Raw genomic sequence first — 17,677 nt, forward strand, 5'->3', positions numbered from 1 at the left:
AAGACAGGAGTGCCTGGCGTGCTCTGGTCCAGGGGGTCACGAAGAGGCGGACACGACTAAACGACTAAACAACAACACCACCACCTCTGGATGCAAAAGGGATCCGTTCCAGAGCCCCATTCTCATCATGAGCAGAATGCAACCTGTCTCTGCGCGTGTGTGGGCCACGATTCGCCACGTCTGCGCATGACGTCATTCTGAGCTGCACCTGCGCATGCGCGAGCGGCAAAACCCAGAAGTGACCTGTTCTGTTACTTCTGGGTCGCTGCGGGACGCAACCTGAAAAGATTTAACCTGAAGCGACTTTAACCCGAGGTATGACTTTAATAGTAATTTTATCATTTGTACCCCACCCATCTGACTGGGTTGCCCCAGCCACTCTGAGCGACCTCCGACATATTTAAAACCATAATAAAGCGCCTAATCTTGCCTCTTTCTAAAATGTATTTATTGGGGTGCATTTTTCTTTTTGTAAATCTATAAAGAATAAAAATTAAATCAGAACGAAGCACCGCCTCAGGACGGCGGAGGGTGTGTGTGCACTGTGCCCGTTGGTGAAATGGCTCTCGCCATTCTTCTGGTAGGAAATGCTCTGGGAGGAGGGAGATGAAAAATGGGGGGGTCAAGGAGGGCTAGTTGTGTGTGGGGGGGGGAATGCCCCTATTTCCACGGTTGGAGGGTGTGCTCTCACCTGCGAAGGCCCGAGAGATGTGGTTCTTCTTCCACTCCCACGGCTGGTCATACTCGTCGGCCGGCCTCTCGTCGTCCTGGGGCAGCCGGCTCTCTCGGGGCTTGCTGGTGGGCCTGCCCTCCGGGTCAGACTCTGGCTCCTTCTCCTCATAGGGGGTGTCGTACAGCTGCAGCCCAATCCGGGATTTCTTCACCCTTTGCTCATCCCGGTCGCTTTTCCGCTGGAAATCTGGAAGCCGAGACACTCAGGATTCAATGAGAATGGAAACAGCCACAATAAAATGGCAGTCAGCCAAGTCCTGCTCAGAGCAGATCCGTTGAGATGCATGGTTGAACATGACTAATGTGGGCCCATTCACTTCAGTGGGTTTACTCTGAGTAGAACTTCGCTGCCTACAACCCAATAATAGCAAGACTGGGCAAAAGATTCCTGCATTGCTTCAGGGGGTTGGACTAGATGACCCTCGTGGTCCCTTCCAAATCTACAATTCTATATTTCCAACTGCATCATGCTCAGAGTAGACCCACTGAAATGAATGCACATGACCAACATGGGTCCATTGATTTCTGGTCAGGATGCACACAGCCCTAAAACTATTCCACACAGCTACATTTCTTTTTGATCCCAGTTAAACAAGCCAATAATGTAATTTGAGGGAGGGGTATTTCCCCCCCTCCACCTATTCTCACCTCCCCCGCCAGCCGTGTCCATCCTCACATGGCGGATGGACTCCTCTGCAAGAAGTTGCCAACTTTTTAAATTCCCTTTTCAAATATGATGATGATGATGATGATGATATTCCTCTTGCTCCTGAGCTTTCTGTCTCTGTAACCCCCTCACTATTTCAAGGATCTTTCTGTGCCAATGAGGACTAGGAACTTGCATAGAGTTGGCCGGGTGGCCAATGAAGGTCACATCCCCCACTCCTACACAAGAGCAGCAAGCACGCCAACCTGCTGAAGGCAGATGCTTCCCAAACCAAGTACCATGAACCACGTCCTCCACGGCTGGCCATGGGTGGTCTTCTCCTTCTCGCATGAACAGCACAACCTTCTGCATGTCTGCTCAGGAACAACTAGGCGTCATGGACAGCCTGGATGCAGAGGAATGGCAGGAGGAAGCAGCTGGGGACACCCCAAGGGAAGACGGCTCAGAGTCCGGGGAGTGGCGGTGGGACGACAGTGAGTGGTCAGAGGGAGAAGACTGGGAAGAGCAGGTGGCGGAAGCTGAAGAGGCAACAGGTCTTAGTGAGCGGGAAGAGTCGGTGGCAGAGAGCAGTCCAGAATCAGAGGGAGAAGCTGAAGCAGGAGAGGCCAGGAGGCAGAGATGAGTCCGGCTGCTGAAGAAGCCAGGGGGTCTTCTGCTCTATCCAGCTCCCCTCTCCCCTCATCTCCCAGAGCATGAAGACATATGAAGACGGCAGAACAATGAGAGACAAGATGTCGGAGCCTTAGGCTGCTGGGGAAGGAGGAAACTTAAAGAGTGGTAGGGAGATGGGGACCTTCAGTTCTCACTTCATTGGGGCAAGACCTACTGGGACTGAACTTAGGGTTGCCATATTTCAAAAAGTTAAAACCAGGGCACCCCAAAAGTCGTTGAGTTTTTGTTTTGTTTTTTTTTTACAAAAACACACAAAAAACCATGGTTTTTGAAATCTCAGTAAATGTTGGACATATGGCAGCCCTACTGAACTGCTTTGTTTCTTTGACTGAAGAGTTAACTGTTGTTTTATTGCTGACCCAGGCCTGCCTCCAGTTCCTGGCACTAGGGCTGGCAGGTCAGGAGCAGCCTGGAACCTAACTTGAAACCAAGGGGCAGCCTGGGGTGGTGCAATGGGGCAGTCCCTGGTGACGCTTCCTCTGCACTTCTTCTGCCCTGGAGCAGGTTAATTGGGAGAGAGGAGGAGGGCAGACACCCCCCACCCCGCACACTTTCCCCAGAGAGTCTAATTCGGAGCCTCTCCCAGACCCTGAGATTCCACGTGAGGCAGGCCCCACGCCAGGTAAGTGTGCACTCTCATAACCTTCTTGTCAGGAGCAGGCCAGCAGTAAATCACACTGGGCAAGCTGGAGCTCTCTCTATTAGCAGGATCTGCACAGGAGTGTCAGCAGCTAATCCCCAGCAGGTCTTGCCCCCATGAAGCAGTTGCAGAGACTGACAGCCCCCATTTCCCTGCAGCTGCTTAAGTCCCCCCCCTCCAGGGCTTTCCCCAAGCTATTGAAAATGGCCCCTGCATGCAGCCTGCCACTGCTCCCCCCTGTTTATGTCTCTCCTGGTTCTGGGAGTCGGTGTGGAGAGGAGCTTGTCCCAGCAGAATGGAGACTGTGCAGCAGCCAGACTCACCTCTGCTACTTGGCCTCTCTCTGCTGACTGAGCCCTGTTACCTCTTCAGTTTCTGACACCTCCTGGGGTTTTCTCCCTCTGACCACTCAGCATCATCCCACCACCAGGCCCTGGGCTCTGGGGGTTCCCCACTACTCCTCTGTGTCCAGCTAGTCAATGACACTTCTCCTCCAGTTCTTTTTCTTCCTCTGCACTCCCTCCCACTATGAAGCCCTTGAGATGGAGGGGGAGGGGGAGGGCGAGGACGGCAGGCGCCCCAGATAGTCTGCAGCCGGACTGAAGCTTGCAAGCTCCTTGCACATCGCCATCATCTTAAAGGTGCTCTTGTCCACCTGGAAATTAAACCCCCCCTCTGCACACCTGGAGACATCAGGTCAGCCCTGAAGCTCTGGCAACCCTGGGAATGACTCCCACTGATTCCAATGGGGCTTCCTTCCGGGAAAGGGGCCCCAGCGCTGAAGCTTAAATGACTCACCAACAACCACCTTCTGAGCATCATAAGGTTCCATGTAGCCGTTGTTCTCAGACGCGGCCTGCTCCTCCTCCTCTTCTTTAGGCTCCCGGTGGGCGTCAAAGGGATCCGAATATTCACTCTCTCCAGGGGCCTACGGAGAAGGAAACACGGATGGCACAGACCACCTGGTTTCTTAGACCAAAGGTTCCCAACCTTTCTTTGGTCTAGGAACCTCCTCACCAAAAAAAAGTTTGCAAATCTTTTCAAAATGCTGCTGACATGGGAGGTGGCATAGGAGGCCACTTCACAGGCACTGGCCAATCAGTGCAATCCCCTCTTCAATCCAAGGGGCAACATCTGGTGCGAGGGAAGGTCCACGTGCAAAAAGTGGGTGGAGGAACAAATGTAAATCTTGCTTTTGTACCATAGGCTGGTTTCTACACACACCTCAATCTTCTGCAGCTCCGGAGGGCTGGGCTTGAACCAACAGATTCAAATCACAAGAAAGGAATTTCTGACTAAACACCAGGAAGAGCCATTTGGTAGTGGAACGGATCCCTCCCTCACGGTGGATGCTCCTTCACTGGAGGCTTTTAAGCAGGGGGTGGGCAGGGATTCCTGCATTCCAGGGGGTTGGACTAGATGACCCTCAGGCCCCTTCCAACTCTACACTTCTATAAGTGTAAGTTTATAAAATTAGGCATGGCATGGGAGAAGTGGATAAATAAACGTTTCCATTTATTATTTACTGACTTTATATAGTGCCCTCTACCCCCAGGTCTCAGGGCGGTTCTGTGTCTCTCATAACACGAGAACTCCTGGACATCCAACGAAGCAGAAGGAAGGAAGATTCAGGACAGACAGCACAAAGGACTTCTTCACGCAGCACAGTTAATCTATGGAACTCACTCCCACAGGAGGCAGCGGTGGCCATGATCTTCAGTGCCTTTGAAAAAGAACTGGATAAATTCATGGCAGACAGGGCCGTCGCCAAGTGCTCTTGCACCCAGGTCCTGCTTGCGGGCTCCCCAAAGCCATCTAGTCGGCCACTGCAAGGACAGGATGCTGGGCTAGATGGGCCCTTCCTGTGTTCCGCTGTTGGTGGTGAGTGGTTTGCCCTACAGCCACGCTTGTGGCAAAAATGGCATTGGGCAGGATCTCCCCACAGTTACTGGGGACAGCGGCTGCTGTGCTCAGCTCCCGCTTGCGCACTGGTCACTTTGAGAACGGAATGCTGCCACCCAATGGACCTGATCCAGCACGGCTCTTCTCATGTCCTTGAGTGCAGCCAGTTCGGCTTTATAGATGAATAATTTCTCCCCTGCTGGGATGAGCGCTTTTTGCAGATTCCAGCAACAGGGTTGCTCCTTCTCCTTCTCCTCCTTCTCCTTCCCCCTGGAGGGCTCCCCCCCCCTCCCCCTCCTGCAACGATGATGCACTCTTCTCCTTTTGTCCTAATTGCTGTTGTCCCCACCACTGCATTAGATGCGCTCAAACAGCCCGCAGAGAGGTAATGTTTTGAGAAGCAGCAGGGAAGCAAATGAGACAGGCGTATGGAAATAAGCTCTCAGCCTCTCCTCAAAGCAATTACCCTGTTCCTACCCTTTCGTGCGTGCCAATTGAGTGGCGCAGAAAGGTGCTCGATTGACGGGAGAATGGTGGGGAGGGGAGAAGGGAAACATCCCCTCCATGCACGCCACAGAGCATGATGTGCAATGTTTGGACTGCAAAATGACAGGGGTTATCCTTTGCCACTCGCTTCTCCCTGCGAGAGCCCCGGAGCAAGCATAGGAACATTAGATCCTGCCTGATAGTGAGTCAGACCATTGCTCCGTCTTGCTCCGTCTCGTCTGCACTCACCACCAGCGACTCTCCAGGGATTCGGGGGGGGGGGGGGACATTCCCCGTTGGGAGATGGTGGGGGTTGAACAGGGGACCTTCTGGGTGCAAAACACATGCTGTGCCACTGAGCTTTGGCATTTCCCAAAGCGATATTCAAGGGGCAAGACACGTTTGCCAGGCAGGCAGGCAGGCAAGGTGTTCAAAGATTTGGTCCTGCACTGACCTTAAGGAGATTTGCCAGGAATCGTCAACATCTGATGATTGTCAGATGATTTAGTCATTGTTTAGGTCACCATGGCATAAATAAAACAATATTCTGAAGGAGACCTTTAGTTATAGACAATGCACACCCGAGTCACAACAGACAGCATCTTGGAAGAGGACTTCCATCCCATGGGAGTGGGAAAGTGTGACGTGTGCCTTCTAAAAGAACCTAAGAATCAGAGTCTGGTGATGTCACACCCATAACGAACGAATGCACACCCATAATGCTCTCTTCCTTTTGAGCCCAGCCCAGGTATTTTTTCTTCCTCTGTGTGCCCTCCAACCACTAAGCCTTGGAGACGGAGGTTAATTGGGAGAGGAGAGGAGCAGGGAGGGGGAGGGGACACCCCCCAAGGGTCTATGAAATAATCTGCAGCATCATGCACAGTCTTCTTGATACCTTTTTAAAAAAGCATTCTCATCCACCTGGAAATTCAGGCCCTGCACCTGCCACCAGGAGTGGGCCTGTCAACCTGGAGACTTCTGGCCATCCCCGGAGGTCTAGTAACCCCACCTAGGGAGATAAGAGGAGCCTGTCTAGGGCAGCACCTCATTTCTGCCAGTGGCCTTTGAGAAACTCATAAGCAAAGCATGAGTGTCAAGTAAGGACACAGAAAGACAAGAGCCTGCAGGTTAGGGCAATGGCCCGTCTGGTCCAGCAGCCTGTTCTCACAGGGGCCAGCCAGAGTCCTCATGCAGGACCGAAGCCTGAGAGCAACACTCTCCCCTCCTGCAACTGGGATTCAGAACTGTTGCTGCTTCTGACTGCGGAGGGAGAGCTCAGTCACTATGGCCAGTAGCTACTGATCCCCTTCTCCCACCCCCAGCCCCTCCCACTCATGGTCTCCATCCACTGGTCGTCAGAGATGTATGTGGCCTCTGACACTAGAGGGAAGAAGAAGAAGAAGAAGAGGAGGAGGAGTAGTTTGGATTTGATATCCCGCCTTTCACTCCCCTTAAGGAGTCACAAAGCGGCTAACATTCTCCTTTCCCTTCCTCCCCCACAACAAACACTCTGTGAGGTGAGTGGGGCTGAGAGACTTCAGAGAAGTGTGACTGGCCCAAGGTCACCCAGCAGCTGCAGGTGGAGGAGCGGAGACGCAAACCCGGTTCCCCAGATTACGAGACAACCGCTCTTAACCACTACATCACACTGGTAAAGAGGTAACGGTAAAAGACTCCTGGACAGTTAAGTCCAGTCAAAGGTGACTATGGAGTTGCACCGCTCATCTCGCTTCAGGCCAAGGGAGCCGCCGTTTGTCCACAGACAGCTTTCTGGGTCATGTGGCCAGCATGACTAAACTGGTTCTGGTGCATGGAGGACCATGAGGAGTGCCAGAGAGCACGGAAACGTCGTTTAGCTTCCTGCCGCAGTGGTACCTATTTATCTACTTGCACTGGCGTGCTTTTAAACTGCTGGAGCTGGGGCAGAGCAAGGAGAGCTCACCCCATCGCAGGGATTCGAACCACCCACCTTCTGATCAGCAAGCCCAAGAGGCTCAGTGGTTTAGACCACAGCGTCATCCGCGTCCTGGCACTAGAGGTACTACATGTCCATCACTAGGTTTCTCCTCCAAGAATTCCTCTAAGCCCCTTTCAAAGCCATCCAGGCTGGTGGCCGTATATCTTGCGGAAGAGAATTCTACCGTCTGTCTGTGAAGAAGTCATTTCACCCTGAAACTTCACTGCATGACCCCACTGGGTGCGAGGAGGATAAGAAAGGGAGAGAAATGCCTCTTTATTCACCTTCATGATGCCCTGAATGATTTTACCTGCCTCTTTCTGCCCCTCCTTCCTCACCTCTTTTCCAAACTGGAAAGGCCCCAGTGTTGCCCCCTCTTCTCACTGGGGAGTCACTCCCCCCCCCCCGCCGCATCATTCTGGCCGCCCTTTTCTGAACCTTTTCCTGCTCTGCAATCTCTTTTTTGAGGAGCAAATGCCAGAACTGAAGACACAGCATTCCAAATGCAGCAGCGCCACAGATTTGTATTAAGGGAATTACGATATTGGCAGTTTTATTTTCGATCCCCTTCCTAAGGAGCGAGGCATCCGACATCCCTGGATTTGTAAGGACTTAACCTTCCTGTCTCCGCTGTAGATTTTGCTCCCTCCTTTCCCCCAAAATGTATTGGGCTCTTTTATTTTCTTTTTCTTACAGTCCACATTTCATCTTATATAATGTTTGCTTTTGGGGCTGGTGGATTATGTGAATTGCCTTTGTGTTAAAATTATTTACAAATAGAAAAGACAATAAAAAGAAGTTTTAGAAAACAAGCACTGCTGCCAGGTTCATTGGAGCGCCTTTTAAAAACTGATCAATAGATTTTGAACCAGTTAAATTAATCAGCTAAACGCTGCAGTCCTAATTTCCTTGCTACACCACAGCTTCTAAAATAGGAGCTGCCATTGCCATAGGGAGAAGAGTAGATCACAGCCTAAAGGAGCTAGATTGATTTTCTTCCTTAGAGGACTGGAAAAGTAAGGTCTTGTGGCACTTACCCAGCTTCCTGTCTCTGGGGGGGGGGGGGGCGGGAGAAACAGGTTCAGCAGGCTCTTGTGTTGTTTCCCAAAACCTCCACAACCTGTTTCCCCCAAAGAATACTGGAACTGTGGTTTGTCAAGGGTGCTGGGAACCGCAGCTCTCGGAGGGGTAAACTACAGTTCCCAGGATCCACATGTGGTGTGGATGCAGACCAGGTATGGAGACTCTCCAGATGTTGCCGGACTGAGCCCCAATTCCCACCAGCCCCAACACACCTGGAAGGAAGAAGTCTGACATCTGGAAGGCCACACGTTTCCCCATCCCTACCTTAGAGTAAGAATTCACAGAATACTCCATGCCTCTTTAGAAAAGGTGAAAGGCTGCGTGGACAGAGAAGGCCTTGCAAACTCACTCCTCTCTCTGTTGGACCATGTTGCAGATTTTCTTTCCTCAGTGACCACTCGAATCACCAGGTCAGGAGCATCCAGGACCCTGAGATTTCAGGGCCAAAACCTGGGACTCTGGGGAGACTGCTGGTGGCGTCATGGGGGAAGGTCCACACACACTTTGCAAGCCTCTCCTCCTCTGGAGCCCAGCCCAGCTCTTTTCCTGTGCTCACTCCCACTACTAAGCTCCGGAGACGGAGGCTCATTATGACTCCTCCTACCCCCAGGAGAGTGTTTCCCCACAAGAGAGCTTTCCAAACCTTTCATGTTGGCGACACACTTTTGAGATGTGCATCATTTCACGACACAGTAATTCAGTTTTACTAGCAAACTGGAGGTTAAACCAACCCCTTTCTAGCCCCTGGAGGAGTGCAGGGAGCGTTTGTGCAACACACCTAACACACTGCAGCCAACACACTAAGGTGTTGCGACACAAAGTTTGGAAAGCTCAGGTCTATGCAATAATTTGCAGCCAATTCCCATTGGGCTGAAGCTTGCAAACTGCACATACATCCTTCTTGAGGATGAGAACAATGATAATCTCACCCATGTGGAGATTCAGACCACCACTATCTGGAGGGGGCCAGGCAAAACTGGAGCCTCCAGGTCAGTCCTGAAGGTCTAGCCGCCCCTCTCCCCTCCCCAGCTCACAATGTGCTTGCCTGCCTTTGCTAACAATAATGGGTTCAATGCCATTTATATGCATTATCACCAACGAAGGAACTGTTGTGAGTGAAGGCCCCCACTGACATTTTAATTAAAAGTGGAGGGCAGGGCCAGTAATGTTCCCTGCAAGTTAAGAAGGCCGGTGTTTGAGAAGGTGATCAAAGCGGGCGCCTATCCTGGCCCAACTGCGCTGGCTGCCAATTAGTTTCCGGGCCCAATTTGAAGTGCTGGTTTGAATCTCAAGGACCACCCTCCCGATATGAACTGACCCTGCCATCATCCTCCGAGGCCCTTTTCCATGTGCCTCCTCCACAAATTGTCTGGAGAGAACAGGGCCTTTTCCACAATGGCTCCCCATTTGTGGAATGATCTCCCCAAGGAGGTTCGCCTTTGGCTGATTGACAACAGATGCCCTTTTGGATGTGATGTGGAAGGGGGAATTATTGCTTTGTTTTGGTTCATATTTTCCTTATACACTTTGTGTTTTTCATATTGCAATTTTATCTTGTGGACCACCCTGAGATCTGCAGGTCAGTGGACACTCGGGTTGAGAACGTAATCCGTGTGGGAGGCACGTTTGCAACCCGCAGTGCCGCGTCTGCGCAACCAAGGGTTGTGATTCAGCGCTTCTGTGCATAGCGCGATTTAGTACTTCTGTGCATGCGTGAGACCAAAACCTGGAAGTAACCTGTTCTGGTACTTCCAGGTTCAGCGCAGTGCGCAACCCGAAAATGCACAACCTTTAGTGTCTGTAACCCGAGATATGACTATATAGGACTGTATACACATTTTTAAAATAACGATAATAATTTGCTTGTGTGCTTCCTCCTCATGGAATCATAGACATACAGAACTGGAAAATGCCCTGAGGGTCCTGTACTCCAACCCCCACAAGGCAGGAATGTCAACTGAAGCATCCATGACCGATGGCCACCCAACCGCTGCCTGAAAACCTCCAACAAAGGAGAGTCCACCACCTCCGAAGGCTGCCTGTTCCACTGTCAGGCGGCTGCTACCATCAGGAAGTCCTTCTGAATGGTCGCTCAGAATCTCCTTTCCTGTCCTTTGAATCTCTTAGTTCGGGCCCCAGCCTCTGAAGCACCAGAAAATAAGCTTGCTCCATCTTCCTGTGACAGCCCTTTAGATGGGTCTACTCTGAGTCAAATTTAATTAGCTGCAGACCGTGAGGCTAATGAGGACACAAAGTCCACAGGGGAAAGGTACAAAGAGGAGCCTGTGATCTTCTTCCTAGGGTGCAAAGTTATTTGTCAAACACCTGCCTCTGCCTATCTGAGAGATGTAAAGAGGGGTGAAGGAAATCCCTCCAGGACAATTAACACCTCCTGTGAATCACTGCTGTACAAAAAGAGAAAGGAAGAAAAAACCCACAGCAGCTTAGCTGAAAATGTTCACTTGGCAGAAAAGAGAGAGAGAAACCAGAACTTTGCTTTAGTTGTCTATTTTCCCTGCCTCCCACATTGTCAGGCACACGGCTCTCCTGGGATCACTGGACGTGGTCAAGAGCATCGCCTTAGACTTCACCAGGAAAAAGGGCACTTGGTTGCATTTCTGGCAAGGAAGCTCATTGCATGCCTGCAGCACCAGCAGAGTTCCGGAAGGATCTCACACAGAGCCAGCTGGGAGGAGTGGCTAGAGAGCTGGCCAGGCTGGGAGAGACCTGGGTTCAAATCCCCTAACTTGGTCACATGGCCGACTTTGGGCCACAGTCACCGTCTCCCAGTCTAGGGTTGTCATGAGGATAGGAAGAGAGCCATTCCCACCATCTTAAGCTCCTTGGAGGGAGGGACACAAAGGTGACAAATAAACAACAAAATAAATAATATATATGGATCTGAATGACTGATATGATAAAATCTGGCATATAGCCTTGCTGAGGGAACTCTCTCATCAGCCGCATGTGACAAGGGGGAAACAGAAAGAAACCATTTGTGGACATCCCGTCTCCATTCATTCATTCATTTATGAGAAAAGGCAAGTAAGAGGGGGCTTGATAGAAGTTTAGCCGTGGGGAAGAGAAAACTGAGAGGTGACATGCGAGCCATCTTCAAGTATCTGAACATGGGTCAGCAAACTAAGGCCCGGGAGCCAGATCTAGCCCAATTGCCTTCTGGATCTGGCCCGCAGTGGATCGGCATGGATCTGATTCTGATCAGTCGGGCTGTGCCATTCCCCCACCCACCCACCCACCCCGTGGCGGCGCCTCTTCCCTCCCTCCTCCTGGCTTCTCCCTGCCCTGCCTAGAGGAGGAAGGGGGCTGGGCTTTGTTGGTGCCAGCCCCTCTCCAGAGCCCTTTTGCACGCCACTCATCATCCCTCCTCTGCCACAATCCCTGCTGCTCACAAGACACAGGAGCCATGGCTGGCTGAGCGCCCCTCTCAAGCCGCCACCATTTAAAGCAGCCCCTCTGGGGAGTCCCTTCGCATGCCGCTCACTGTCCCTCGTTCATCCCCCCCCCAAAAAAATATAGTCCGGCCCCCCATAAGGTTTGAGGGACAGTGGACTGGCCCCCTGCTGAAAAAAATTGCCAACCCCTGGCATAGAAGATGGAGCAATTTTTCTTCGGGGGGGGGGGGAGGATGCAAAGCCATGGATTCAAATGAAGAAGAAAGAGATTCCAACTCAACATTAGGAAGAATTTCCTGCTGGTAAGAGCCATTTGACAGTGGACAGAAGGTAGTGGACTTTTCTTTGCTGGAGGTTTTAAAGCAGAGCTTAGATGACCATCTGTCCAAGATCACCCTTTTCTATTATTCTAAGAGGCATCATCCGGCAGCAGTAGTGCTTTTGGCTGCACTTGAACCACAGTTAGGAAGGTCTCCCAAGGAAATGGCACATTCCCTCCTGCTGAATCATTAGCAGAGCAAAGATATCTTTCCTATTCCAAAAAGGAAAAACCAAAAAGGAAAATAGCCCACCTGTTTCTAGATAATGGCAGGATTTTTTATCACGCACTTATGCCTCAGCCTTGAATCAGCTGCAAACCTACAGAACTTTTTATGGCTTCAAAGCCAAAAGGGATGCTAGGAATTGCAGCTTCCTGTGAAGGCCAAGAGCTTGCAGAGAAGGCTTGAAGCAAGGGCAGAAACCAGCTTCCTCTGCTCCTGTTTAAATCAACCATGAGGACTAGGCTCTTACTTTCAGGGGAAGGGCCATCACTCAGTGGCACACTTTGCATGCAAAAGGTTCCAGACTGGCAGAAAGTGGTCTATTCAAGGTTCACATCTGCATTTGCTATAAACCGCAGATCAGCACAGCACCTGGCAGAAGCAAGATTTGAACCCAGCTCCTCCTGATTTGCAGCTGCGATGCTACACCACCTTTTCAGTTCAAGCTTTCCTTGAGGACTAGAATCATAAACAAGTCACCAGCATAACAGCTCATCCTAAGATTGGCTGCCTCAACTCTTGATAACCGGAGCATCTGCGCTGTTGACCTGCACGTCTAAATAACTTGCCGCAAATCAAATTTCACAGACGTAACTTTTTCACATCTCCTAAAATACCTTTTTTGTTGTTTAAAAAATAAGTTGACTTGTACATGTATACAAGGATCCATCATTAATTTGCCCTGGGTCACCACTGCATATTTTATTGTCCAGTAGATTTTTACTGATGCTTTGCACACAGACAATCCAAGGATCCTGGAAACTATAGTTTAGCAGTGTTTGAAATTAGCCAGGCGCCAGGTGCATTTTGCACCTGGTTTTCAACCACTTCTGACCAAGTGAAGATGGCGCCTGACCCCTCCCCCATCTGGGGATCCCTGGATTGGGACTGTTTTCACACACTAGAACCCCATCCTGTAGAGTTCTACCCATTATATTTTATTTGCACAATCGGAATGAATTTCAGGAACCAAAATGCTTTTTCTGTGCAGCCTGAGCAGGAGCAGGGAACAAAGTTATAGTGAATTGTTGTCACTTGTCTTCGCTCCCCCCCCCCCCCCGCCCAGCTCAGAGGTGTGAAGCATATTCCTGCGTTATGAATGGTCCGTGTCACCATTAAGAAAAAGAGGTTGGAACAGGCCAATAGATATGTGAACTGGATAAAGTGAGTTTTCTTCTCAAAGCTCTTATCCTAGCTCAAGGTTGTCATCTGCCAGATGTTTAACTGAGAATCAATCACAGTCAGTCCATCATTTGAAAAATAAGATTTTAGAGTTGTCTTGCCCCCAAATGGCAACTAAACATTCAATTTCCTTACTGAAACCTAGCTTATATATGTGAGGTTTTTTACACTGGTTAAGGGTGCTGGGAATTGTAGCTTGGGGTAAACTACAGTTCCCAGATTTTTATTGGGGGGTTTTATGGGGTTTTTTTATTGACCACCACCTTGGGGAACTGCAAGGAAGGCGGTATAAAAATGCTTCAATACATGAAAGAGTTAAGTGCCAATCATCAAATGCCTGGGAACCAAGTAAGATTACTTGTCTGTGTTTGAATGAATGCTTCAAAGCCACCCTTTGAATTGGAAAAGTTAACTTTGTAGACTTCAGTCCACCCTTTGGCATTCCCATAAACACACCATTTCTTACACCAAATCAGTTCCGTAGTTATGAGGACTAGAAACTTAGTATTTTGCGGGGTGGGGGAGGGGAGGGAGAGAGACTTGCAAAAATTAGGATGTGCAAGATTGCATTTAAGAACCGTGCTGCAAAATGGCACAGATCCTGGGGGTTGCTTGCAAAAGGGGCCTTTTCACATACCTGATCTGGCTGGGTGGCCACCTCCTCAGCCGCCAAGAGGGCTTTGCTCCTGTTCAGGTCAGAAGCTTCCACTTTGATGAGCCTGTGCTTGGGGGAGCCGTACTTCCCTTCCAAACCAATTCCTCCAGCAGCAGCAGCAGCGGCAGCAGCAACCCCTTTGTTTGGGGACCCTTCTGAGTCCGGATCCGGTTTCCCGTTGCCGTCTTCATAGGGATCCTCAAAATCCAAGCTCTTCTGAGCTCGGTAGGCTTTCAAGATCTCGCTTTCAGTGTAATCTGGTTTGGGGGGCTGTGGGGGAGACCTCCTGCTCCCAAAACTCAAGTAATCCTTAAACCACTTGGCCATTTGTCCCCCTTACCCAACGACAAAGCCGCTGATCCCTCTTGGCAGAAGACGCCAAGCCTGGAAGGAGAAAGGAGTCGCAAACGGCACCCAGCTAATCCTTCATGGGTCAACGTGATTCATAATCCAAATCAGGAGTCGTCCGCCTTGTCTGCACCTGCCTTTAAGAGATGGGAGAGAAAAGGAGCAGCAGTTCTGGTGTATTACAATCTGAAATATACCCAGTTGAAAAAGACATTCTGGCTTTCTGTAATCCTGTGTTCTCTGTAATCGGAGCGTGTCTGATGGTGTTGGAGGGCGGGGAGGGGGGGACTGAAAGCAACCTCAACCCACATGCTATCAGCTCAGGGAGGAATTACTCCTGTCCTGGGGGGAAATAAGATATCTGGAGCATAACTGAGGTTAGTGGCTTAAGAGGCTGACCTACAAATCAGGAGACTGTGTGTTCATTGCAGATTTGGGCAGGTCATTATCTCACCACCTCCCCCACTCCTAAATATGACCTACCTCACTGGGTTGTTGTGGGGATATGACTGACATAAATCACTCTGGACAACCCGGGGGGGGGTGCTCCAAAATGTGGCCCAGGTGCCAGACCTCATCTCTGCCCAGGTCTGGCCTGCCTTAAGCAAACTCTCAACCTCCGGCTTGGAAATATGAGGATCATCAGACTTGCTGTATGTTGTTGTAAGGATCACCAAAATAAATACACAGAACCTGATGCATGCAAATCACTCTGAACTAGAAGTTTTGCGATCCACTATCCATTTCAAGTCAAGGTTTCTTGCACAGGAAAATGATTCTGATGGATCTCACCTCTGGGCTTTTAGGTATCAATGCCCAAATGGAGGCAGAGGAGACACACTAAATGGTTATTTAGTAGGGAAATTAATCACTAGGCACCCCCCACCCCCCCTCCCCAGAGACCCACATTCTCAAGCTTTGCAAAATATAAAGTTACATCTCTATGCTGCCTGTCTCAGCCAAAATGTCCAAAGAATGAGTTTTATATTTGGGGAAGGGGCTTTGAAGGGGGGGGAGCGTTGAGATGCATTCAATTCTAACTGAAAATACTGTATATCAGACCAACCACAACACACACACAAAACAACCTTCCAAACACCACAGTTCGTAATGGACACACCAGAAGAGAAACTCCAGTGAGCTCACTGGGGCTTACTCCTGAGTAAGCATGCAAGAGAAGCAGGCTGGGAGCAATCATCCTAGAACTGAGGGCGGCTTACTTCAGAGTAGATCTGCTAGATTGAGGGAACCCCCCCCCCCAATAAGACGAGCACCTCCACAGACAGCCTCGTTTGGGTCTAAAGGTAGCTCCCTCCCCCAAAGAGTTTTAGGATTATAGCCAAGAAAATTTTACTCAGAGTAGACCCACTGAAAGTAATGGGCCTAGATTAGGCACGTGCCTTAATTTTAAAGGGGAGACTCTGAGCAGGACCTTATTTACGAGGCAGAATTCTAGACGCGTCTACTCAGAGGTAAGCCCAGTTGAACGCAGGGCTTTTACTCTCAGGTAAACTGTAGCCTTAATCAAAATTCCCTTTTTTTAAAAAAAGCCCTAAAAGGGGTTTAGGATACTAAGGTCTTACTAAGGTCGTTCTGACCTACTCAGAATCAAGTCCCAGTGATTTCAATGGGGTTTACTCCCAAGTAAGGATCTGTAGGATTGTAGCCTTAATTTTTAAGTATTTACTTTCTTAAGAATGAATGGGGGAAAAGAGAGAGAAATAAGACATTTACCAGTTTCTTTTGATCCGAGGGGAAATTCAGCCAAAGGTGATTTTCTGGTGGAAAAACATATTTATAATTCGAAAATGAAAACAAACGCCGCACCATTTAAGAACTCATCCAAAACCCCTTCCAGGATCAGCCAGTCCTATTCCGCCGGGTCACCTCCTTCAAGTCCATTCATACAAAGTTGAGGAGTTATTCTTATTATTTTAAAAATAAATTTGTAGAGGAGATCAAAACGACCGTCTTCTTTCCCCTTCTTTGTCCGCACCGGCTCTCCTAGTTTTATTACCCCCCCCCAAAAAAATGCAAACAAAAACGCTGCTTTCCTGATTTATGTCCCCTGCTAGCAATATTCTTCGGGGGGCGAAGATAACACAGAGTGAGAAAATGAAGACGGATCCAATCAGCTCCTAATCCGGGCAGACCCTCCCGCAAATCAAAAGCAGCATTGTCCCACCACTCTGCGGAGAGGCGGGCGAAGGCACACGCCATCCCATAATTTTGCTAGTCTGTGGCTGGTGGCGCTTCCATTGATCTGTTGCAAAGAGAGCCCAAAACAAAACACACAAAGCGAGAGAGAGAGAGAGAGAGAGAGAGAGAGAGAGCAGGGATCTTTCTTTGGAAGGGAAGAAGAAAAGATGGGGAGGAAGGAGGGGGGAAGAAAAAAAAAGAAATTAAGAAATGCTCCTCAGCCAACCAAACCCCTTTGCAGGCTCCCCGCTCCCCCCCCCTTCTCCGAGGGAGATCCGCAAAAGCTGGTCTGGAGAAGGAGAAACTTTCGGCTGAGCGAGCTGCTCAGGGGGTTGCAATATTTCGAGATGCCTTTTTTTAAAGGGGGGGGGGAGCCTTACTCCGCCGGGGATTATCCAGATGTGGGGGGGGGTCCTCGGCTGGGGATTATGCAGAGATGCTCTGCATCACCCCCAACCAGCCCTAAAATAACAACAAGCAAAGACACACACTGTATTTACCTTTTTCTTAGTAAACCTTCCTGCTCTGTGTGTGTGTGTGTGTGGTGCATGTGTGTATCTAAATATGATGAGGAGGAAAACACACACACAAACTTCTTTTTCACTTTTTTGGTCTTGCTGCTTTGGGTTTATATTGGAAAATACAGTTTAAAAATGAAAGATCTGGGGATGATTCAGAGATATTTCCCGCTTGTTTGTGTGTGTAAATATATTGTTGTTGTTGTTGTTGTTATTATTAATCGAACACACACACAAGCCCAGTCAAAGCTACCGGGTGTCAACAGCAGCAGCTCAGATCTTAAAATCAGCAGAGAAAAAGGAATGAAGGGAAAAGAAGAAAAGGAGGAATCTTTTCTCTTTCCTCCCATTTTTCTCTCTTTCTTGGGAAATTGCAAGCTTCAAAGGGGGGGGGGTAACAGGTTGCTGGTATTTTTTTGGTGTGTTTTTTTTTTGAAAACGATTTGGAAAGGGAGAGGGAGGAGAAGGGGAGAGAAAGGGGGAATGGGGGGGGGCGACTGCTGTCTCTGCAGCTGAGGAGAGGAGCATCTTTTGCACGACGCGACATAGCAGCGAAGGAGTTTTATTTTTCCTTAGCCCCCCCCCCTTGCATATTTTCCTTGAAGCCTGGGTTGCGGGGGGAGGAGGAGAGTGAAGGTTAAAGAGTCCTTCAGCTTCGGTGGGTTTAGCGCGCGGGGGGGG

The 17,677-nt window shown here is 49.7% G+C and overlaps 1 protein-coding gene across 2 annotated transcripts in view; it reads right to left on the reverse strand.

Moving 5' to 3' along the window:
• Positions 1-16,732, reverse strand: part of SHD (Src homology 2 domain containing transforming protein D) — a 32,834-nt gene extending 16,102 nt beyond the window's left edge. The window contains exons 1-4 of one of the 2 annotated variants that reach the window (XM_083421748.1): positions 16,014-16,732; positions 13,914-14,416; positions 3,510-3,639; positions 692-919 (exon numbers count right to left, since the gene is read on the reverse strand). In XM_083421748.1, the coding sequence (XP_083277874.1) occupies positions 692-919; positions 3,510-3,639; positions 13,914-14,258 (703 nt within the window). In that variant the 5' untranslated portion in view covers positions 14,259-14,416; positions 16,014-16,732. The remainder of the gene's footprint in view (positions 1-691; positions 920-3,509; positions 3,640-13,913; positions 14,417-16,013) is intronic. The other variant, XM_083421749.1, reaches the window with a different exon arrangement.
• Positions 16,733-17,677: the final 945 nt, after the last annotated feature.

The sequence above is a fragment of the Podarcis tiliguerta genome (assembly GCF_965153285.1).
Source record: "Podarcis tiliguerta genome assembly, chromosome: 18".
Lineage (NCBI taxonomy): Eukaryota > Metazoa > Chordata > Lepidosauria > Squamata > Lacertidae > Podarcis > Podarcis tiliguerta.